General features: G+C 39.7%; 1 protein-coding gene across 7 annotated transcripts in view; it reads right to left on the minus strand.

Annotated features, from left to right (window-relative positions):
* The window catches only part of LOC309511135 (E3 ubiquitin-protein ligase TRIM39-like), a 175,420-nt gene that overhangs the window by 126,137 nt on the left and 24,047 nt on the right, over positions 1–25,236 (minus strand). For 2 of the 7 annotated variants that reach the window (XM_082186208.1, XM_082186207.1), the window contains exons 1-4: positions 2,861–3,051; positions 2,006–2,089; positions 926–1,479; positions 716–811 (exon numbers count right to left, since the gene is read on the minus strand). In XM_082186208.1, coding sequence (XP_082042334.1) covers positions 716–811; positions 926–1,479; positions 2,006–2,078 — 723 coding nt within the window. In that variant the 5' untranslated portion in view covers positions 2,079–2,089; positions 2,861–3,051. Of the gene's footprint in view, positions 1–715; positions 812–925; positions 1,480–2,005; positions 2,090–2,860; positions 3,053–25,236 lie in introns of those variants that run through there. The other 5 variants (XM_082186216.1, XM_082186217.1, XM_082186212.1 and 2 more) reach the window with 4 other exon arrangements.

The following is a 25,236-nucleotide window of genomic DNA, read 5'->3' on the forward strand; positions in this document are numbered from 1 at the left end:
AGACTGTAAAAAAATATGGATGACGCCCCTTCGCTCTCTTCCATTGGTGAGAAGTGAAGCCGCCAGTGTCCCGATATGGCGCTGACATATTGGGGCTTGAGTCTGCACAGTAGCGATTTCGGGACCAGACCTGCGCAGTAGTGAGCAGGAAGTAAAGCCGCGAAATAAAGGCTGGCCTCACTCTCGGTGTGAAATAATTAATTATGGAAATTTAGATATTCAATTTAAAGCTCCAATCTCCTCAGTCCTCCGAAGATCCCGAAAAAAAGTCTGTTGGTGCTTCAGTGACTACTTCGCTCAGAGAACCTTTCAATCACAGCTGTCAATCATGATGTCACACCACCGGTTTTATTAACTTATTTTAAAAACAAACACTTGAATTTACATCAGCGTGATAAAAACTACAGTAAATGACAGAAACCACCTTCGGAAAAAAGATATTTGAAGGGTAATTAAATTGTTTAGTTGGTCTCAAGTCCCGTTGAATAACACGGGGAGGTGGGGTTTATGACCTATACTAGGACCAGTCACCGATCGAGACATTTTGGCTTCACTTTTCAGGGCTTGTGCGGCACGCTTGGTCTATACCTCAAGCATGCGCATTAGCGCCCCCCAAAATTGCTTTTATACAACAATTTAATAAACAATTCAAACAACAATTCAATAAACAATAATAGGTATTTAAATTAATTTAATTATATTATTTTGAACTCACTTTTCTGACTTCTGCTGAGTGTTTGACGTCTTGAATCTTCTTGATTCTGTCCTGGATCATCTGCTGTGTGTCTTTCTGTGTCTTCATCAGTTGAGTCTATAGACAGAGAACAACACACAATATGTTTTCATAATCAATTCATTTATATTAAAGAACATGTGATTCCTCATGATAAGAGCCATTTAAAATCAGTTTGTCAGTAATTTCTACCTTCTTCTCTTCACTCTCCTCTTCTAAAGAAACAGTGTTGTGGTTCTTGTGATCTCCTTCAGTGCAGAACAGACACACACATGTCTGATCATCTCTACAGAACAGCTCCAGAGGTCTCTCATGTTTCTGACATATATAGTCCTCCAGATTACTCAAAGGATTTATCAGTTTGTGTTTCTTTAAACCTGCCACTCTCAAATGACGCTCCAGGTGAGTTTCACAGTAAGAGCTCTGACACACCAGACACGACTTCAGGGCTTTCAGCTTTCTTTCCTCACAGATGTCACACAGAACTTCAGCTTTTTTCTCAGGACTTTTCTTTTTACAGTGATCTACGAGCTCTCGGAGTGTGGTGTTAATCTTGAGATCAGGTCTGTGCTTGAATGTTTCTTTACAATATGGACAGTTGCAGGTCTGGCTGTTGTCCCAGCACTTATTCAGACAGGTCTTGCAGAAGTTGTGTCCACATGGAGAGGTGACTGGATCAGTGAACACGTCCAGACATATAGAGCACTGAAGCTCCTCAGTCAGTGGACCGCTGGAGGAAGACATATCTGGAGAGAAATGATGAAGATAAATCACCTGCACTATAGTCTAAAGTTTGGAGACACATTGGACTTTCTGATCTAATGGCTTTTGCTTGAAGGACTGAAATAACAATAATTATTATTATTATTAGCCTTATTATTATAAATGGGCTCATTACTGTTTATAAAGACACCCATGATGCACCTCATGAAGTTGGTTGAATGTAAAGAATATCTAGAGACAAAGCTGTTTTTGAAGAAACTCAAATATATAAGAGATCATGTACAGTCAGCTGGTCATTACTGCAAAATGAACCCAGACAAGCTGATCAGAACCCTAATGTGAAGCTCATTACACAAACACTTACTGTACCAAATTAATAAATACATGATTTTGGAGCCATATTGATTTGAAATCTTGACTTTAAATGATTTTATTATCTGCTACTGTTCACTCCTGAACGGTACATATTAAATATTATATGAGAAGACTGTAAGTCATTCATGCACCAATTCATTCTTCTTGTTTTTTATTCATTATTTATTGACTTACATGGAGGTGTTTCCTCAATACTCCATCTCCTGTTTTTTCTTGCTTGTGTTGATGTTGGTGAAGATTCTGCCATTGTTCTTTCCTCTTCGTTTTCAAGAAAATAAATGTTATTGTATAATCAATAGACTGATAAGAAACATCTAAGCCTATTTGCTCCTAATGAGTGTGAATTTAGTCACTGAGGTTTAAATGAAATCTTTCCTCGAGTCTGATTTAATTTTACTTATTCATCATAATATTATTTCAAGTCAAATTTATAATTTATATCAAATTGGTTAAAATGAATGCACGAATTGATAGTTAGTGAAACACAATAATTCATTTGAAATTCAGTAAGAAACTCATAAACTTACAGAACTGAACTTTGACCTGCTCTTTTGAGAACTTTTTTTTGAGAACTCAACTGAACTTTTAACTTTTGAGTGATATATTTTCCAACAAAACTATACATACTGTATATACTGTATATATATACATAGATACATCTCTCCAGAAAATACATTATATAGTCAAGTGTAGTTTTAATCGTTTATTATAAAAGTGATTTTCATCTGCAGTTTAGCAGGTTTGTGTTCAGTGAATCTGCAGGTCATTTACTTCCTGTTTCTTTAGTCTTTCTGTCGTGTGACAAAATGACAGAAACACCAAACTTTGCTTTACAACCAATCAAATGACACACTTTTAATACAATTCTGAGACCATTTCAGTGCAGTAAACAACTAAAATAGTTGAGTATTTGACATGATTAAACCTGGTTCTGTTCAACTTATTCCAGTTTGACATAAACCTACTAAACCAGATCACTTCCATTAGAAACCTGTTCAGCACAATCTCTCTTATATTTCTATCTCTTACCTGTGAGGATCAGATGTGTCCACAAGACTCTTTGAACGGATCAATAAATATTCTGTTGTTTAAAGAGGTTGATCGTTTCAGGAGTCCATATTGTTGTTGACCAAGTTAGTTTCACTTTCTCTGAATCTCTCTCTGAACTACAGTGATGTCAGAGCTCCTCCTGTATTCACACATTTACATGTGTTGTCTAACGGTATCCATTGATGGGAAAATGTTTTTGTTAGGTACTGTATATGCCTCAAATATTAAAAGATATAGTGTTGATTTGTTCTCTGATATTGAAAATGAGATAAACAAAGTAAGAAAAAGATTTCATGATATATTGAAATGATTCTAGGTGGGGACTTTAATATTTTCCCAGAAGTTAAGATGGATAGAATTCCTATTCCAATAAGATCATCTACAGGTGATTCAGAGCTATCTATATTCTGTGAAAATTTACAATTTTATAATTTCTAATTCATTAGAACAAAATACAAACAGAGTATCAATTGAACCATCGATACTGTCTGATCACAAAATTATTTATCTTCTCAATAAAAGGAATAACGAAAATTCATATAAAGGCTCTAAGACTTATTGGAAACTTAATAATAGATTATTAGAAATTGATAGTTTTCAACATGAAATTAAGAAGATAATACAAACATATTGGAATCAAGCTAAGCGAACAAATTTATGCTGTAAAAATTGGGAGCTTTGAAGTTTCAGATTAGATTTAGTGCAATTGATAAAGGCAAAGAAGTTGCAAAGTCTAATAAGTCAGGAAGAGGAAATCATTAGAGCTATTTGTAACATCACTAATAATAATACTGATGGGAATTCTAATTTGTTAATGAATCTGCAGGCTGAGTTAGATCAATTATATATAATCAAGGCAAAAGGAACATTTGTTAGATCACGAAGACGTTGATTAGAGGAAGGGGAAACTAATTCCAGATACTTTTATAATTTAGAGAAAAGGAATGGAGAGTATACATCTATTAGAAAGCTTAATATTAATGGCCATGAAACACAGGACTCTATTATTATTTCAAAATACGTCTCAAATTTTTATGGTAAACTATATTCCAGCAGTGCATGTTCTGTAGACACAATAGATGATTTTTTAAAGCCCCTAAAACATAATATCGTATCGATGGAGAATTTAAAGCTCTTTGTGATAAAGAAGTTTATCTCTTTTTAGATAAACTATTTTAGAGATAAGAACAGCTATAAAAAAACTGAAATTAAACAAGTCTCCCGGTAATGACGGCTTAACGGCTGAATTTCTGTTAATGGTCTTTAAAGAATCTATTGATCAGGGGTTTTGCCCTCCATGACACAAGGTCTAATATCCTTAATTCCAAAGCCTGATAAAGATCTATTATCACTTGATAATTGGCGGCCTATTACCTTAATTAATAATGACAGTAAAATGATTGCTTCTATATTCGCTGAAATGCTAAAGTTAGGATTATAATTTATTATTGATGAGGCGCAGTCAGGTTTTATAAAAGGAAGACATATTTGTAAGAATATTAGACTTGTATTAGATCTTATAGATTTTAATGAAATGATCAATGAAAATAGTTTTATTCTGTTTGTCGATTTTTACAAGGCTTTCGATACAATTGAACATGACTTTATTTTTAAAACTCTTAAATGTTTCAGGTTTGGGGACGAATTTCAAAAAGTAATCAGAACCCTGTATAATAAGATTAATAACTCTGTAAAACTGGCATATGAAACTTCTCATAGATTTGAAATGAAAAGGATTCGACAGGGCTGCCCTAGTCCATTGCTTTTTTGTTGGTCACACAAATTATGGCCATTCATATTAAGAAAGACATTTTTCGTGGTATCAAAATAGAAGATACAGAAATGAAATGCACACAATGAGCTGATGACGCTACTCTTTTCTTAAGAGACTGAAGCTGAAAAAGCAATGAAGTGTCTGCAGTTATTCTCATCTGTATCTGGTCTTTCCCTAAATATTAATAAATGTGAGCTTATGGCTCTAGGTTCCTGTGACTTTACCGCAGTATGCAATATTCCCGTGAAAGTTGTTGTCAAATATTTGGGTATTAAGATATCAAAAACTGAGGAAGTCAGGAATGAGTTAAACTTCACTCCCATCATTCAATCATTTGAAAAGAAACTGAATTCTTGGCTGATGAGAGATCTCTCTTTCACTGGTCGTGTGTTATTGGTTAAAGCTGAGGGTTTGTCCAGGTTGCTTTATAATGCTCAAGTGTAAGATGTCAACCTTCATTAATTAAAATGATAGACACCAAACTCTTTACATTATATTAAAAAAGAAAATATTTGTAGGTCAAATATTGAAGGAGGATTGAATGTTTTGGATTTTAAGACCTCTAACATGATATTTGAAATAAAATGGCTCCAAAATTATTTTAAAAAATAAGCGAAGTATATGGTATACAGTAGCTAATTTTATCTTTCAAAAAGTAGGTGGTATAGAATTAATACTGAAATGTGATTATGATATTAACAAAATAGCCATTAAACTTGCAAGTTTCCACAAACAAGCATTACTCTCATGGACTCGTATGTATAGTCATAATTTTCCCCATAAATGTACCATCTGGAATAACAGATTTATAAGGGTTAGAAACAAATCAATATTTTTTTGACAAAAAGGATGGTGTTTTATACAATTATACTGAGTTTGTTCATATTTATAACTTTTCAGTTGATTCTGTCCAATATCTTTTGGTTTTAGATGCAATTCCCAAGGAAATTTTGAGATTATTAGAAGGTCATAATAATTATTCTCTACAAACAACAGTAGAATAATTGACTTCTTGTATTAAGTTGCAGGGCAAGGATTTCACAAGTTCTGGATGTAATAATACATTTTTGCGTTCCCTTCTTCAATCTAAATGTAAACTTGTTGTTACTCACTAATTCTTTATTTAAAAACGTATTGATTGGAGTAAAGTTTGGATGACACCTCATAAGTATTGCATCACAAACAAAGTGAAAGAGGTTTCATATAAAAATGTTCATCAAGTTTACCCAGTTAAGTCACTTGTGTTACAGTGTTTTAAAATGAACATGGAAGATATTTGTGCTTTTTGTTAAATTTCCCCTGAGACTATTAACCATCTACTTTGGGAGTGTCCCAGACCCAAATGTTTTGGAAAGAACTCAGTAATTACTTGCAAAAGTTATGACTCTTGTTAACTTTGAAGCCTTTCTTTTCTCTTTTTTTTTTCTCTTCTTTACCTCTGACATGTATGGTTATATGTACTCTTGTATGGAAAGTTTTGTTCTTATTAAAAAATAATAAAAAAAACATTTCATGTGTTTCACATTTATATTTTAAAATGAAGAAGCAGTATTTTTCTGAAGTCTCCAGTAGAGGCCGCCATTCTCTCACAGTGAAGCTGTTATCAGTTATCCAGCTTCTTCCTACAGGCCCCATGATGCTTTGCGCAGCAGTAACTTCCGTTAACTGTTAACATTCAGTGAAAGGCTCGCTCTATGAACGCAATATATATTTTTAAACTGGCTACAAAGAATTATTTTACTCACCTTTCAACAAACGAATCACAAAATAAAACATAAAAATGTAAAAGCTTTAAAAATTACTTTCAGCTATATATATAGATTGCCTTAGAAATGTTAATTAACTTTAGCTTTGAGTGATAATATTTCAAAGTTATTTCAGTTATTTTGGTAGACAATATTGTATTTACCTGCTTCAGAAAGATTCCAGTAAACACTGGGATTAGAAATGAAAAGGGGAGACAATTAAATTTTAAAGCAGGGGTGTCCAGACTTTTTTTTTTTTAAAGGCGGCAGATTCGACAGGGCTCTAGAATATTAGAGACCAGTGGCACCAACACACGATACAGCATGTATTAATAATATTGCATGTTTTGTCTCTTGGAAATGCACATTTGACAGAAGCTTGAGTTGGCATTTGGGATACATATGTAAATTTATTTTCATTTACACAGACAGCAGCGAACATCTGTAAAAAAATAAAAATAAAATAACAACCTAATTTTTAAAGGGCAAAATTTAAATAGGCTATTCTTACTGAGTTAGAAGTTAGAACTCTTAATATACTCTTGTTAAAATTAACCATTGGTCTTCCTATCTATCATACATTTAGATCATGAGAACCACAGGTAAAACACACATGGCAAACATATGGTTTCTGATGAATGGCTTTATTGTGTTTAGTGTTTAGATTTAGTAAATACAAATGCAAAAAAATAAAATAAAATAAAATTTCTTGCTTATAGGCAAAAAAAAAAGTCTGTAATTTGGCCTGTATTTCATTGCTCATTTAAAACATTTAATTGACCTACATGTCTCCATAATATAATAAAATTGTAGACAAACAGTATTTTTTTTACTTGGCCTATTTCTCAATAAAAATGTGTAAAAATCTTTTAAACAAGGTCAGATTGAATTGAGAAGCACTATTTTTAAATTGGTTTTAAATTGCTCATCTTGTTTTTTCATAATATTTTTTCATCTGGCAGGGGAATAAAGCTCAGAGAGATGAGGATGTGTCCTGGGCTGCCGCCCTTCAGATCTCCGCCTGTGATGACGACCCTCCCCCGGTGAGTGCGCCCATGTTCACCCCAGAAGACATCAGAGCCACCCAGAAAGGAGATGAGCCCATTTCCGAGGTGATCCGGTTGAAAGGGAGCGGATGGAATCCGAGAGACAAAGACTGGAGTCCAATACAACCAGGAACACGACAACTTATACATGAGTGGAACAGGCTCCAGCTGGATAATGGTATTCTGTACAGGCATGCAGGACAAAATCAACAACTGGTCCTCCCCAAAGCACTCAAGTCAACCATGCTCAAACACCTGCACGATGACATGGGACACATTGGCGCTGATAAAGTCATCCACCTCGCAAGGCAACGGTTCTACTGGCCTTTTATGCAGCACAACATCGAAGACTACGTCATCCGCCAGTGCCCATGCATCAAACAAAAACGACCTGCTGTCCATGAGAAAGCACCAATGGGCTCAATCACAACTAGCGCACCTTTTGAACTGCTCTCTGTTGATTACCTTCACCTTGATCCCAGTAAAGGAGGCTACGAGTACATCCTTGTGCTAGTGGATCACTTCACCAGTTTTGCTCAGGCCTACGCAACTCGAAACAAGTCTGGCAAAAAAGCGGCCGAAAAGATCTTCTATGACTTCATTCCACGCTTCGGGTACCCTCAAAAGCTCCACCATGACCAAGGTCGGGAATTCGAGAACACCCTGTTCCAGAGACTTCAGCAGCTGGCAGGAATATCTCACTCCCGAACTACTCCTTACCATCCCCAGGGGAATCCTGTTGAACGCCTGAACAGGACACTTCTCCAGATGCTCAGAACACTCCATGAGGAAAAGAAGGCAGAGTGGAAAGACCATCTCCCCAGCATAGTACATGCCTACAACTGCACGAAGCATGAGTCTACAGGCTACTCACCATTCTTCCTCCTCTTTGGAAGACATCCACAGCTGCCCATTGACCTTATATTCAATCTCGACCCAGATCGGCTGGTACAGACACGGCAGGAGTATGCACAGACATGGGCTTCCCGGATGCATACCGGATTGCCTCTGAGAACAGCAAGAAGTCTTCCGAGAAAGGGAAAAGGCACTACGACCGAGGTGCCAGAGGAGCCTTGCTGCAACCAGGTGATCGTGTGCTTGTCAAGAACCTGTGGGAGAGAGGTGGCCCAGGCAAACTTCGATCTTACTGGGAACAGAAGATCCACCATGTCATCGAGAGGCTGGGAGATGGACCTGTATATCGAATCAAAGCTGAAACAGGTGACCAGATTCTCCGGGTGCTCCACCGCAACCTCCTCTTGCCTGTCAGTGACTTGCCAGTGAAGGGTTACAAATTTAAGAATCTATTTCAGATATGCTTCCTTACATAACATCACGGTGAAGAATACTGATTTTAGCATTTGAGGTTTTAATTTAGATAGTATATAAACTGAGAAAGTGATTATTGAGTTTACAGCAAGATATTCCTGCCCGACCTGTTTTTCCTTTGTAAGTTAAATGAGTCAGATCACGGAGACGCAAACCTATTGTCTTTAATGGCTCTTGGAGCAAGAGCCACAGTCCAGACGTTGAATTGTACGGCTGATTGGATTAGCACATATGCATTTGAGTGGTTATGCTGATTGGATTGAGACTGGTAACACGTTGGAGTCTGGGGCGGGTTTCCTTAACCTGTATACTCATTTACATGCTTCGTTTGAATTTGTCTCCACCTTCAAGAGTCCCTCCTCCTAAAATGCCTATAAGACACCATGTAAATTTATATACTTTAGATTATGTTGGAAGCACCGCAGCCGCGCTCAAATAAAGAAACTCTTCTGTTTGAACGTGATCCCCAACGTCTCCTGGTCTGCTTTGAAGAAAGAAAAACTTTACAACAGATGGTGCCGTGACCCGGATGGAGAAACTGAAACTCAAAAAAAAAAAAAAAAGAACTTTTCCAGACGGAATCTTGAAACTTCAAGCTCAAAGATCTGACAAAGATTGCCAGACTGAATCTTTCCAGCTTCCTCCAGATTGAAAACTTCAAGCTCCAAAAAATATCTCAAAGCCTGACTGAGTTCCAGACTGAATCTTGAAACTTCAAGCTCAAAGATCTCAACAAAGTTGACTGAGTTCCAGACGAATGTTTTCTGTACAACCAACGATTTGGTGAGTTTCACTCTATTCAAAGAACCGAGGCAGACCAGTACAAATTTGTTTCCTCTGCGCCAACAGAGAAGAAGTTAACAAACAGCTGCAGGGTTTGGTTAACTAAGTTATCCTCTAAAAAAGTTTTCTTTTAGAGATGAAATTTATCCTCTGTTGTTCAGGCAGGGAAGATTAACAGTTACATGTTAATATTGTGTGTATGCTCTTGCTAGAGAAGACCTATCTGTAAGCTAGAGAAAGTTAGCATCAAGTGCTAATAGTTGGTATCCTTTGCTTTAGGCAGAGAAGAATTAGCTTTACGTGCTAGTTATTTCTGTTGATCCTCTGTTCTTGTCGGCAGGGAAGTTAAGTGTGAAGTGTTGGTAATTTGGAAAGTTTAACAATAGTTAAGCTGTGTTAACAAGTGTACCCTCTATTGTAGACAGTAGAGAGAAGTTTTAATGTTTTTGATTGTGTGGTAACAAAGAAATTCACAAAATGGTTAGAAGGAATGCTAGACTGATTCCAACAAATGAGAAAACTGGATTAGCTACCCCTTTATGGACAGACAAATCAGGTCTTTGTTATCAGAGCACATGGACACAATAGTGACTGAGCAAGTCAGATTGAATTTAACAAGGAAATTTGACATTGATGCAGACAAAGTATGGTCAATTGAAGATTGCAAGAAAGTGTTGGGTGCATGTATCAGGAAGAAAAATGTGAAAGGCATTATCTGTTGTCACAGAGAATTTAGCTTATCCATTGCACAAGAACAAGCTCAGTATATTGCTAAGTTAAACGATCAGAACAAACAATTGCAGACTCACATGTCCTGTCTCAAGACAAAGGTGGGCCATAACAAAGCCTCAACCAAATGTGATTTAGAAGACCAACAGTCAGATGAAAGCTATCCTGATTTACAGTCTTTTGAGAGTATAGAGGACAATGTCAATGCAGATGTAAATGCAGTTGAAGTGTGCGTAGCTAGACAAAAGCCTCATGGAAAAGGTGTTGATACAGTTTCTTTTGCAACCCCCATATTGCAGCCACAAGCAGTCAAAACATCTTTAGGTCCTAAAGATATTGAGGGAATTGCTGAAAGTTTGCCATCAGTGCAAATACATTTTTCTGAGTTTAGGAGAGAGTTGTCCAAAAAGATGCGGCTCTACGATATGTCTCTAGCTGAAGTCACTCGGCTAATATCACAGATCTTGACTGAGTCAGAATTCAATGATTTTGAAAGTGCTGTAAACAATTCTGAGTTTCAAAATGCCAGAAAAGATGAATTGAGAGATGGAGTTTTGAGAGTGTTAACAAACATTGTTGGACCGAACGTGGACTGGTCAAAGATCACTAGTTTGGTACAGAAGAAGGGTGAAACTGTTTGTGAGTACACAGAAAGATTTTGCCAGACCGCTTCAGAGTACAGTGGAATTGCAGACACTCCAAAAAAGGTGTTAGGTGATAATGGCCCTTTGGTTCGCACATGGTTTCATTGTCTTTTGCCAGAACACAGAAAGGCGTTGCCTTACTTAAACATCACATGGTGTACGAGAACCCTGCAAGACAACTTGGACAGTTTAGTTACTTGGGAAAGGGACTCTGATGTCAAAGAGAGAGTAAGAATTGCAGCAGTTTCTGTTATGGTCAACTCAGAGAAGCAAAAGAAACGCAAAAGTCCTAGAGAAGCCAGTTGTTCTTACTGTGGCAAGCACAGACATTTTGGAAAAGAATGTAGAAAAAACTAAAATAACTTAAGACAAGTTAACAATGTTATGCAGCTTTTACTAAATTGGTTTGCTACTTTGAAGCAACCCCTCCCCTCGTCATTGGACTCGTGGCTAAGCTTTTTGAGGCGTTAACCATTTGGGCTGTGATTGCTTAATCTCCCCAGTAACTTACAACAAAGATGAAAGACTTATTGACTGTCACAGCCTTTGTTTGGGGGACATTCAGTATAATCACAGCCTTAAATGTTATACTGCAGAACATTACAATCAGACACCATCCTCTGTTATGATGCCTACTAGGACTGATGTTTCACTGGAGAATGGAAATGTGCCAATTTTCTCACACACTGTACAGTGTGCACACAACAGTGACAGAATAAGACACACAGACCAGTGCGGAGCCCAGGGAAGAACCGAAGTGCAACAGGCCTCGGGGGCAAAACCTTGTGGTGAAGATTTCCTCATCCCCCCTCTTATCCCCACCTCACTGGTCCATAGGTGTCAAATCAATTAAGAAATAGGGAAAGAATGAAACGACAACAGTAGACTCTGAAAACGATAGAACCATAGTGTTTAAACTGCTACAACCGTAGTGTTTTGAAGAAATACTGCTCTCTGTTTTTCTGTTTTCTGTCTTACAGTGTGCAGATAAAACTTGATGGCTTTTCCGAGATCCATATGCAACGACCGTCTCATCTACGTATGAAGCCCCAACCTCAAGAAGACAACCAGACCCACTGCTGAACGAACTATCACCAAAGAAAATGAAAAATACACAACGCAGAGAATTCACGGACCCTAATTGCATGTTTTGTTTCTGTGTCAGCATGCAATTACAGATGAACAACACAGAGCAAGTTATATGTGCCTGTAACTTACACCAGTTACAAGAATGAACTTTTAAGTGTCTAAATTTGTATTTTGTGAGAGTTTTTAAGAACTCTCAAAGAGGGGACTGAAGGGTTACAAATTTAAGAATCTATTTCAGATATGCTTCCTTACATAACATCACGGTGAAGAATACTGATTTTAGCATTTGAGGTTTTAATTTAGATAGTATATAAACTGAGAAAGTGATTATTGAGTTTACAGCAAGATATTCCTGCCCGACCTGTTTTTCCTTTGTAAGTTAAATGAGTCAGATCACGGAGAAGCTAACCTATTGTCTTTAATGGCTCTTGGAGCAAGAGCCACAGTCCAGACGTTGAATCGTATGGCTGATTGGATTAGCACATATGCATTTGAGTGGTTATGCTGATTGGATTGAGACTGGTAACACGCTGGAGTCTGGGGCGGGTTTCCTTAACCTGTATACTCATTTACATGCTTTGTTTGAATTTGTCTCCACCTTCAAAAGTCCCTCCTCCTAAAATGCCTATAAGACACCATGTAAATTTATATACTTTAGATTATGTTGGAAGCACCGCAGCCGCGCTCAAATAAAGAAACTCTTCTGTTTGAACGTGATCCCAACGTCTCCTGGTCTGCTTTGAAGAAAGAAAAACTTTACAACACCAGTCAACCATGAGGAACGTGACACTGGTGTGGAGCGAAAGCCTCAAGAACAGAGATGTCATATGCCAACCAGAGAAGCAACTAAGTCTGATGTCGGCACTTCAGATGATGAGGGGGAGTGCTCCTACAACCTTAGACCCTTGCCTGTGTATGAGAGGAGGGCTGTCAGATACCACCCACATCAACCCGAACTACACAGTGAGCTAAGGGCTGGGGCTCACGAATATCAACCGTTGAGCCGTGCACCTGAGTCTGAGAATGTATGGCAGCCAGGACCATCTGACCCTTTGGTGACAGCAGAGCCAATGCCTGTACCAAGAGGGGTAGATCCGTCCTCCGCTGTGGAAGGACCAGATGAACACAGGGATGATGCTATGGATAGTGGAAGCCCTCAGGATCCTGAGATAGATGTTGTGCCTGTTCCTCAGCCAGTAAGAGAGGTAGATCAGCAACTGCGGAGGTCCACTCGACCAGTCAAACCCAGAAACATCTTCATGTATGACCAGCCAGGAGAACCTTCCTACCAGCCCTGGAGAATGGGAACTAATGCCATGTACTGTACCCCTTCTTCCATGCTGGCCTACCCAGTGTTTCATGAGAGATGCTACTATCCTCCCCCTGCTGTATGGACATACAGTAGAATTGACATGGACCAGGACATGAAAGACATTGACATCGACATACAATCTTACCTTCATACTACTTACCTGTGATTGACATACTGCAGGCTTACTTCCTGTTCAGACTGATGACTCCTGAAGACCATACTTACCTGATGTCCTGACCGATAGTCTGAGAGTACCACTGTAGCCAGTAGTCCAGTTTAGTACTGGATGTCGGGAGACATCTCTTAAAGAAGGGGAGAGTGTAATGGGTAGAGAAAACGGCCGCATATCTTAGTTTAATTTAAAAAAAAACCTTCTTCTATTTTTTTACTTTTATTACACATAAGATAACATTCCCATGTATTTCACTTCATGCCGGTAGATGGCGCTGTTGCACTGCTTCACCATAGTGGGTTGCCGTGGAGACGGTAGTGCTCAGAAATAAACATCCAGCGCTTGAGAAAGACTGGGGCTGAGTCCCAATTCGCCTACTTATACTACGACCTAAAAGTATGTACTTTTTTTGTGAGGAAAAAGTACATACTTTTGAGTGTGTAGCAAAAGAGTATGCACGTTCTGGGACATACTTCGATGACGTCATGCAACGTGAACGAGAACGTGGTTGCCTAGTTACGCACACCGCGACTGTTAACAAAACATTTTACATTTCATTAATTCTTATATGTCCAATATAATTTTATTTACTATTCCCATCTTTTTTTCCACAATACATTTACAATGTGTTTTACCAAATTGAGGAGTGAAGCAGGGCGTCGTCGTAGAGCAACCAAACGCAGGATGTTTGTGAGGCGGCTGGTTCTGACGTTCATGTGCAATGTGTGTAACGAAAACTAGCCTACTTATTTTCTGAGTTAAAATATTTAAAGTTTATAGTATAACTATTGTGTAACGTATTTTATACTTAATTTTATACTTTATGTAGCAGTATAATACTCAAAAATACCCCGACGAAAATGAACCATGCTTTTACTATAGTAAAAGTGTATTAACCATGTTTCTTTGGTTGGACTGATAAAGTTAACATTTGTACAGCCACAGTATTACTACAAATAAGTCAGTGTGGTTAAACTATGGTTAGTGTAGTAAAAGGTGTTTATTTTCATAAGGGTTTATAGTAAGGTATAACGTTAAATCTAAGACATAAACATCAAAAGAAATACATAAAAAAAGACACTTGCATGACACTGTACTAGAGCCTTTTTATTTACCCTACAAGGTAAACACAGTACTTTTTTGGCACAACATAAACCCATTAATATTACGAGACAATAAAATATAACTTTAATTAGGGTTAAACATTTGAATTCTTACACTTAAAAACTGAAGGCGCATCTCCGCTTCTGCATCCGGTGTGTAAAAAATACAGTCGTATTTTTTAATTTCGCGGTCTTTCTCCTCTGCTATTGACGCAGCTCGGACTCATCTCTTCAATCGGACTCGATTGTTCACCACACCGGCTGCCATGTTTACATCACCACCATCACCACAAAGCTCCTCCCTCCCGCACGCAATGGGTTGTGGGCAATATTAGCCGTTAGAGTGTGCATTGATCTGCACTTCGAATTCTAACCGGAAATAGTAGACCATCCGGGTATCTTTGGAATACTCATTTCAACATACTACGATTTGGGACGAACTAATTCTAGTTTCGCATACTATTTAGGACGGATAGTATGCGAATTGGGACTCAGCAATAATTTCTGTATCTCCACTTGCTATCCTGTATCTCCACGTGCTATCCAGCCTGTGGCTTTGTACCTGCCCAGATTCCCCTAGGTCTGAGGCCGGTAAGAGTAGACAAATAGTATTTTTTTTACTTGGCCTATTTTCTCAATAATTTCTATTTCTCAAAGGTCAGATTGAATTGAGAAGCACTATTTTTAAATTGGTTTTAAATTGCTCATCTTGTTTTTTCATAATAATTTTTTAGATATTTAAACAAAAACAAAAAAAGTTCAAATACATGTTGAAAATTTTATTTTTGGCAGTGTGAAATGAGAAACTATACTTGGACGGGAGACAGATATGGAATATGGAAACACCCATTACATTGTGTTTCTTACATGAAGTTTAAAATGTTTTGTCATGTTGCTTTGCTCTCTCTGTTGTACAGTTAGTTTGAACAGATGTGGATCTCTCAGGCTCTAAGCGGCTGGAGTACGGAGGCTGCTCGTGGCACGAGGATGTTTGTTTGTTGCGGCTGTGAGAAGCCCATCGGCGGACAGTCGTTCATCCCAGATAAGACCAAGTTTTACTGTGTGTCCTGTTACGAGGGACGAGGAGGGTTTTGAAAAGCACGCGAGAGTCAGAAGAATTGTTCATTTTGTTGTGGTAGTAAGTTATTTTAGCAGTAGAGAGACATTAGCAGAGAAGCTCGAGAGGAGGGATTTATACAAACCAAGGTCAGCGGGATCTTTCGATTTGCTCCACTTCCTCTCCCAGTCAACAATGTGATCTCACCAGAGGCGGACAGAGTACACAGCTTCATTACTTGAGTAAAAGTACAGATACCCCTTGCTAAATTTTACTCAAGTACAAGTAAAAGTACTACAGTCAGATGTCTACTTAAGTAAAAGTACTAAAGTACTTGTTTTTAAAAGTACTTGAGTATCAAGAGTACAAGAGTAAATTTTTTAAATATTGCATTACTACTGCCACAGTGCTTACATTGGTAAACACAGCAAACACTTGAAGCGAAAACTATCATTAACTTGTTCAGAAAATTGAAATTATCTGGTGAGGTGGGGCCATGGGTTGGCACATTCCCGGGATGGACCTGCCGCGTCTTCATCCATTGTTTCGTCCATGGTTTCGTCTCTTATCTAAATCTGACAATGGAGTTGACTTTGGTGGAAAGCTGAAGGCGATTGCTGATAGGCTGTCCCAATCAGTGGCGCCTGCACAATCCAATCACGTTTGAGAGGGAAACAACAAATTGAGGGTTTCCGAGATTTTTTTTTTAGAAGAAGTAACGGGTACTCACGGTTATGGATATAAATGTAGTGGAGTAAAGAGTACAATATTTGCCTCTCAAATGTACTTGAGTAAAGTCATGAGTACTCCCCAAAAATTATACTTGAGTAAAGTATCCAGTAAAACGCTAAATTATCCAAATTGACAGAGTGTGTTAACGATATAAAAGATTGGATGACGCGTAATTTTCTTTTATTAAATCCAGACAAAACAGAGGTACTACTTATCGGTTCAAAAAACCACCCGCAAAACCTCTCGCAATACAACTTTAATATAGTAGGATGTCCTGTTACTTTATCCTCTACAGTAAAAGACCTGGGTGTTATACTCGATTGCAACCTGTCTTTCAAAAATCATATTTCTTATATTACAAAAACCGCCTTTTTCCACCTTAGAAATATTGCTAAGCTACGTAATATGCTATCAGTTTCTGATGCAGAAAAGTTAGTTCATGCATTCATGACCTCGAGACTAGATTACTGTAATGCTATATTAGCCGGTTGTCCTGCATCCTCAATTAACAAGCTTCAGTTAGTCCAGAATGCCGCCGCTAGAGTTCTTACTAGATCAAGAAAATATGATCATATAACACCGATTTTATCATCACTGCATTGGTTACCTATAAAGTTCCGTATTAATTACAAGGTATTGCTACTGACTTATAAAGCCCTAAACGGCTTAGCTCCAGTCTATTTAACGGATCTTCTATCACCCTATAATCCATCGCGCTCTTTAAGATCACTTAATTTAAGGCTTCTGGTCATACCTAGGATATCCAGAACCACCAAAGGAGGGAGAGCATTTTCACATTTAGCTCCAAAACTCTGGAATAGCCTTCCTGATACTGTTCGTTGCTCAGACTCGCTCTCCCAGTTTAAAACTAGATTAAAGTCGCATCTCTTCAGCCAGGCATTCATATAATATTTTTAATCTTACAGTTCAAATTACAATCCGGCCTCTAGTTAATAAATGCCAGAGGAGAACTGGCCCCCGACTGAGCCTGGGTTCTCCCAAGGTTTTTTTTTCTCCTTTAGGTCACCTGATGGAGTTTTAGGACACCATTAGGTCACTTGATGGAGTTTTTCGGTTCCTTGCCACTGTTGCCTTTGGCTTGCTCAGTTGGGGATATTCTGGGGATATCTAATTTGATTTTATCAATAAATTCCACTAGAAACAAACCTTGTTGTATTATTTTAATTTAATACTGTGAAGCTGCTTTGATGCGATCTGTATTGTGAAAAGCGCTATACAAATATACTTGACTTGACTTGACTTAAAGTACAGATCCCTCAAAATTGTACTTAAGTACTGTACTCAAGTAAATGTACTCCGTTACTGTCCGGCTCTGGATCTCACCATGGAGGATACTTACTATGGTCATGTGAGGTCACAGTGAGCTAAAAGTGTAACCTCAAAGCTCACTCACTGTGCTCAAACTGTGAGCTCAGCATGCGAGACCACTGTGATATCATTGTGTTAAACTCTCATTCTGCTAGTATAGTGAGTTTACTGTGATCTAAAATTCCTCTAATATTGGTCAGTTATATCACAAACATCATGTAGGCGTTGGAAGTTCATATTGTATTTCCATCAACAAAGTATTAAAAAAATTCAGTTGTTTGTTTATTTTGTATTCTTTTCAGGTCTTGACATTTGACACAAATATTTCTATTTGACGGATGCATTCAGATTCTGGTGTTGGTTTAGTGACTCTTTTTCACTTATTAACCTCTATTTCTTTTTTGGCTGCTCAAAATGAAACTTCTCTCAATGTTTTTGTCAGGTTTTGGAGAAGGGAAGTACGTGCCGTTTGAGGATCGTCAGTGGCATCAGTCGTGTTTTAAGTGTTCTGAGTGTTCGGTGTCTCTGGTCGGCGCTGGATTCTTCCCCGACGGGACAAAGATTCTCTGCAAAAACTGCAATGCCAAATAATTCAAACTGCTTCTGTAGATGTGCTGAAGAACAGAGCGCTGTGTAATAGACACACATTTATGAAACGTTTTACATCATTTATACATGTATGATACATGAAAGTTTAGGTTACATTCTCCCAAATATGTGTGTTTAAAATATCTCAACTAGAACAACACATTAGATTGAGTAAATGCATTTTAAATGATTAACTCAAATCATTTGAACTCAACATGTGTTTCATGCAAAAGTGACTCAGTTTCCTGAGATTTTATTGTTCTCATCATTGCTGTACATTTGCATAGTTTTGATTTTACGTTTGGTTTGAGTAATTTTCCATGTGTTTGCATTAACATCAGGCCTTTAAATTCCCTCCAACATCAACATTCCTCAATGAAACTTACATCTGAACAAAACACACACTGAGTGTTAATATGTGAGGTGTGTGTTCAGCGAGACAGGATTGAATCATGTAATGATGCATTAGAATCTGAACAGAAAATGTTGTTTGTATTAAACAGTGAATTTTACATACACATGCATTGGTGTTTTTATCCATTCATTTTTTAATAATTCTCATATGAAATATTCACACTAATAATGCTTTAACAGGTGGCTTCCTATTTGTGTTGCTTTCAAAAGAATACTTTAACTTTGTTTTTAAATGTTTTATGTAATTTTATATATGAATGCTTCAGTAAAACTGCTCCTGCTGTCATTTCCTTTCATAAATTTTTTTGTTACATATAAAACAACAACTTTCAAATTCAGTAGGTTTCAAATTCAAAGGTTCGGTAAAATTATGTTTTAAAGAAACCTATACATGCATCTATGCATTTCTGAGATAAAATGTCTGATAAAATATGTAAAGGTTATAGAAATCCTGCATATATAACTCCTCTAAGCCTGTATAAACCCTCCATGAAGTTCATTCTATCTGCTTTTAGTTATTTAGTGTGTAGAACTAAAAGATCACTAGTACTTTGGTAAAATGACTGATGGCAGAATTACTACAGGTTTCTCACTGCATGATGAGAATATACTTGAAGAACGACACAATCACTGATCAGACTTTCCACACACATCCAGTAGAAAGATGGACTGATGGAGACACTGAGTTCCTTAAAAGTTAAGGTCTGTGATATTGAGGTTTAATGCTGATAATGCAGCTTGGTTTGACATTTTATTTACAACGATAATATACATTTTAAGTACAAAAAGACCTACTTTACATAAAAAGGTCCAGAAACAAAAATATGAGGATTAAAAACATCACAAAGCAGAAATAATCATTCCAAACCTTTATAAACATAATCTGTAACCGTTGGTTTGAGAAATTCTCATGACTCCTCCGTTAGATGCAGTGGACTCTGTTTACCCTTACGAAAAAAAACATTTTATGAAGTATACTTGAGTAATGTTCAAGTATATTTTTAAGTATACTTTATGTAGTAAGTATACTAATGTCAATATGTACTAGTAGTAAACTTGTAAGTGTACTATTTTAATACCGCTTGGGACTAAATTCGCCCCACTTGAAGTATATAAAAGTATATGTTTAAGTGTACTATAAGTGTAACAGTAGTAAACTTTAAGTGCACAACTAGTTCATAATTATGTTTCTCATTTGTACTGCAAGTGAACTTATGAGTATACTGGTAGTTTACTATTTTAATACTTGTAGCAACATTGAAGTATACTCTCAGTAAACTACTAGTTTAGTAGTTTTATACTACAAGTTTTCTTTAAGTGAACTTAACATCATACTTATAGTTTACCATTTATATGATCGGTTTGCTCTTTTAGTAAAATACTAGTTTAGTAGTTTTATACCGCAAGTATATTAGAAAGTTTTCTTTTAGTGTACTCTCAGTAAACTACTAGTTTAGTAATTTATACTACAAGTTGCTTTAAGTGAACTTAACATTATACTTATAGTTCCCTTTCAAGGGAACTTCGAGCTGCGTCGAGACGCGGTGGGAACGCTCTGCGTGATTGCGTCGTGAAGCACGTGTATAATCAGTCCAATGGAAAGACGAGACGTCATAGGCGGGTGACGTCATCGACCAGGAAGCTATAAAGCACCCCAGCGACAGACCGCGGCAGCTTCTGCGCCTTCAGCAAGCGATTTGTGTATTCTGTCCTTGTCATATTTATTGTTGTCTGTCAAGTTGCAATATATATATTTATTATGGCAAAAGAGAGCAAGCAAGAGTTGTGTTGTTCCCTCCCCACGTTATATCACGGGTGGGGACACACACTTCAGCTTTGTGTTGCTTGTTTGGGAGTGGAGAATGCCAACAGTCAGTTCTCGAGGGGGCTGACTGTGAGCATTGCGAGAAGCTGTCCGTGAGGACGCTCCGCTCCCGCCGGCCGTTCTTCGAGGAGGACGGTTCGGTGCGCGCGCCCCGAGGCGCGGGTCCCGCTGCTGCCGAGGCACGGCGTCGACGCGCATCTTGGGGATCGCAAATGGTTCTAACAAACACCTGTTCGATCCACGTGCCTTATCTCGGGGAGAAGCACGCTCTGCGGTTTCTCCTCCCCGGGATGAGGCACTCATGCTGCGATTTCCAGTTCCGAGGAATTGGTTTCGTTAGTGTTTTTGTTTTAAAAATAAATAAATAAAAGAAAATAAGGCAGATGTTTATGAGTTTTCAATAAATAAATAAATAAGTCAGCTCATAACTCTGTTGAATAAAGAGGAGCTTATAAAAGGAGGTTTTATATAATGCTGTTGCTAAGTTAAATATTACTGGCCAGCCGAACATATATGAGAGTGAAAGTATAAGGAAAACTATATCTCAGCCTCCTCGTCGGGGAGTGCCGTTTTTTCCCTATCTCCACACTGAGGTGTCGAGATCGTGGAATAAACCGGTTTCTGTTTATGTGTTTTATCCCTAAACTTCTACTATAGTAATGTTATGGGTATTAAGTATCATGGTATGACAGTGCCTCGGGTTAAAGAGACGCTTGCGAGCTATCTCTCTCCCGTGTTGGTGTCATCATAACCCCGACGTTACCCACCAGCTACCATAAATAATAGATAAATATTATTAGGCAGCACTGGTAGGTAAAATATATAAGCATGGATGAATGTGAGGATGTAACAGCACTGACGCTATTCGAGAATTGCGTCGCGCAACAGATAAACTATACCGGGGAGGGACGGTTTCGAGAAATCGTTTCTCCTCGGCGTCCTCTGGGTGGCGACTCTCTGAGGAGGGTCGCAGCGCTGCCAGTTCGGTTGTTTCCTGCTGGTGGCCACGGAGTGTTATATATATATATATATATATATATATATATATCGTTTTTCTGATGTAAAGAAAAATGTAAGATAAAATATGTATTTTCTTCTGGACGCTCCGCTTTCAAAAAAATCGAAGAAATAAACTCTTCAGCGGCGTTCCAAAGGTTTCTTCCTCACCGATCTAACGTTCCTGAGACTGCTGGGCGGGAGCAGTCTCAGCATACTTAAGCTCCTCGCACCATAGAGTGCGGTAAAACAAGGATTCGCCATTCGGGCTCATCCACAATCGATGGGGACCTGGGTGGCGGTCACAGTCTAGCCAGTTAGAGATATGCAAGATCTGAGGACTGTTTTATCTCTAAAATAGCAAAAAATGGAAGAAGCCCTGACGCCGAGGCTGCAGGCTTCTGAGGGTGGTCCCCTCCGGGGTAGGGACGGTTTTGAGAAATCGTTTCTCCTCGGTGCCCTCTGGGGTGCGACTCTCTGAGGAGGGTCGCAACGCTGGCTGTTCGGTTTTCCTGCCGGTTCGCCATTTCAGGACACCGAGGTGTCAGCGTCCCCAAACGATCCTCCGAGGAGGGTCGTAGGAACAAAGCTAGTTAGAGGTAGACAAGATCTGAGGACTGTAGTTATCTCTAATAAAACTTAGACAAGAAGTCCTGACGCTGAGGCTATCAGGCTTCTGAAGGTTCCTCCGGGGCAGGGACGGTTTTGAGAAATCGTTTCTCCTCGGCGCCCTCTGGGGTGCGACTCTCTGAGGAGGGTCGCAACGCTGCCAGTTCGGTTTTTCTGCCGGTTCGCCGTTTCAGGACACCGAGGTGTCAGCGTCCCCAAACGATCCTCCGAGGAGGGTCGTAGAGCAGTCATTTCGGTTTCCCTGCCGGTTCGCCGTTTCAGGGCGCCGAGGTGCCTGCTTTTTTCCAGCGATCCTCCGAGGAGGGTCGTAGGAACAAAGCTAGTTAGAGGTAGGCAAGATCTGAGGACTGTCGTTATCTCTATTAAAACTTAGACAAGAAGTCCTGACGCTGAGGCTATCAGGCTTCTGAAGGTTTCCCCGGGGCAGGGACGGTTTTGAGAAATCGTTTCTCCTCGGCACCCTCTGGGGTGCGACTCTCTGAGGAGGGTCGCAGCGCTGCCAGTTCGGTTGTTCCCTGCCGGTTCTCCGTTCAGGGCACCGAGGTGTCAGCGTCCCCATACGATCCTCCGAGGAGGGGCGTAGAACGGTCAGTTTGGTTGTTCCCTGCCGGTTCGCCGCTTCAGGGCACCAAAGTGACTGTTCAACCAAATCCAGAGGCCAGTCTCGACAGACTGGTTCTCCTAGTAGAATTTCTGGCAGCGTGTAAACTACTGCCATATATTTCTCAGTGGGTCCTGCACACTTTAGAAAAGGGTTTCAGAATTCAGTTCGGTTCTCGTCCGCACAGATTTCTAGAGGTCCTCCCCACAGTGGTGGACCCCGAGCAGGCTCTGGTTATGGAGCAGGAAGTACTGACACTTCTGCAAAAGGAGCTATAGAAGGGGTTTCTCCTCCCAGCAGACAGTCAGGATTTTACAGCCGTTACTTCATTGTTCCGAAAGAGGATGAGGGGTTGCGTCCTATTCTAGACCTGCGTCAATTAAACAGCAGGTTTCAGAATCTCAAGTTCAAAGTATGCTATACGCTAAAATGATTGTCACAGATTCAGTCCGAGGACTGGTTTGTCACAATAGACTTGAAGGACGCTTACTTATCTATCCATCCTCATCACAGGAGGTTCCTGAGGTTTGCTTTCGGGGGCGAAGCATACCAGTATTGGGTTCTTCCCTTCGGCCTAGGTTTATCACCCCGCATCTTTACAAAATGCGTGGATGCAGCTCTGGCTCCTCTGAGACTCCAGGGCATTCGCGTATTATACTTTATCGACGATTGGTTGATTTTAGCTCAGTCCGAGCAGTTGGCGGTTCGGCATCGAGATGTCGGTCTGTCTCACATAAAGAGGTTGGGGTTGTGGCTCAACGCCAAGAAGAGTGTGCTCCTCCCAGCTCAGAGGACCACTTTCTGGGTGTTTTATGGGATTCGACAATAATGCAAGCACGTCTGTCTCCTGCACGTATTTCTGCGATTCTCACAGCCGTAAAGGGGATAAAACTAGGCCAGTCACTCACTGTGAAACAGTTTCAGAGACTGTTGGGGCTCATGGCAGCTGCGTCCAACGTAATCACTTTTGGCCTTTTGTACATTAGACCTTTGCAGTGGCTCAGGATCAAGGGGTTTTCTCCGAGGGGAAATCCATTTCGCACGATCAAGGTCACGCGGCGATGCCTTCGTGCCTTGGTCATGTGGAAGAAACCTTGGTTCCTCGCCCAGGGCCCAGTGCTGGGGGCTTCTTGTCGACGCGTAACGCTTTCGACGGATGCTTCCCTCACGGGATAGGGGGCGGTCATGAGTGGCCGCTCGGCGAAAGGTCTTTTGCAGGACCATCAACGTTCTTGCCACATAAATCGGCTAGAAATGATGGCGGTATTTCGAGCTCTCAAATACTTCCTGCCAGACCTGAGAGGTCACCATGTGCTTGTCCTTCCGGACAACACACTGATGGTCTCGTATATCAGAGCAGATATCCTGTTGAGGCAGGGGCTGAGGCCCGGGAAATGGGGACTTCAGCCCAAGGTGGTGGAGCTCCTTTAGGAGAACTTCGGTCAAAACTCAAGTCTACCTTTCGCATCGTTTATACAACGCATTGCCCATTTGGTTCTCCCTGATGCATCCAGCTCTGCTTGAATTGGATGCAACGTATTAGGTGTGGTTGAGGCTACACCTGTACGCATTTCCCGATATCTTTGCTTCCGGGAGTTACTCTCTTCCGGAGTTATGGATACTATGGGCTCGGCCTCTGAGGAGGCCCAGCTCATAGATTCAGGTCTCTCGACTGAGGTCGTGGAGACCATACTCCAGTCTAGAGCTCCCTCCACGAGAAGACCGAATATGCATTGAAATGGAAACTGTTCTCTGCCTGGTGCGGAGAATGCCTTCTGAATTTGGCTATCTGCCCTATGGTACAGTACTTGATTTCTGCAATGAATGTTTCTTTGCTGGGTTATCTCTGAGGAGATATCCTTATTTCATCTTCTCCGTGGTACTTGAGGCTGAGGCCTGCACGTACTTGGATTTGCACCTGGTATGGTGATAGTTTTTCCTCACCCCTTGCCGGGTTGTATTCCTACTAAATTTGTGGGTCATTTGTGCTGCAGGCCTTCTGTCCTCCACCTTAATACAAGCCAGATCAGGAATAACTTAATCTGTTTTTGCCCTGTCCGGGCTCTTGGATGCTTATGTCCACAGAGCTGCAACCTGTGGCATATATATAAGAGCAGTTATTTGTCTGCTTCAGGTTACCTAAGATAGGTTGCCCTGCATCTAAACAGATAATGAGCAAGTGAGTAGTTGAGGCTATCTCACTTGCTTATGAAGCGGCCGGACAGCCTTCACCTTTGGCTGTCCCGGCCCATTCTACCAGGAGTATGGCTGCCTCTAAGGCTTTATTATCAGGAGTTTCACTCTGACATCTGTAATGCGGCAGGCAGGTCCTCACCGCATACATTTGTTAGAATTTATGACTTGGACCTAGGCTCCACTCCAGGGTCTAGGGTGCTTGTTTCCTAGTATGCGCATGGTCTTCATACAGAACAGGCATTTGTCATATGGCGTCGTGGG

The sequence above is a fragment of the Leuciscus leuciscus genome (assembly GCF_965113295.1).
Source record: "Leuciscus leuciscus genome assembly, chromosome: 12".
Taxonomy (NCBI): domain Eukaryota; kingdom Metazoa; phylum Chordata; class Actinopteri; order Cypriniformes; family Leuciscidae; genus Leuciscus; species Leuciscus leuciscus.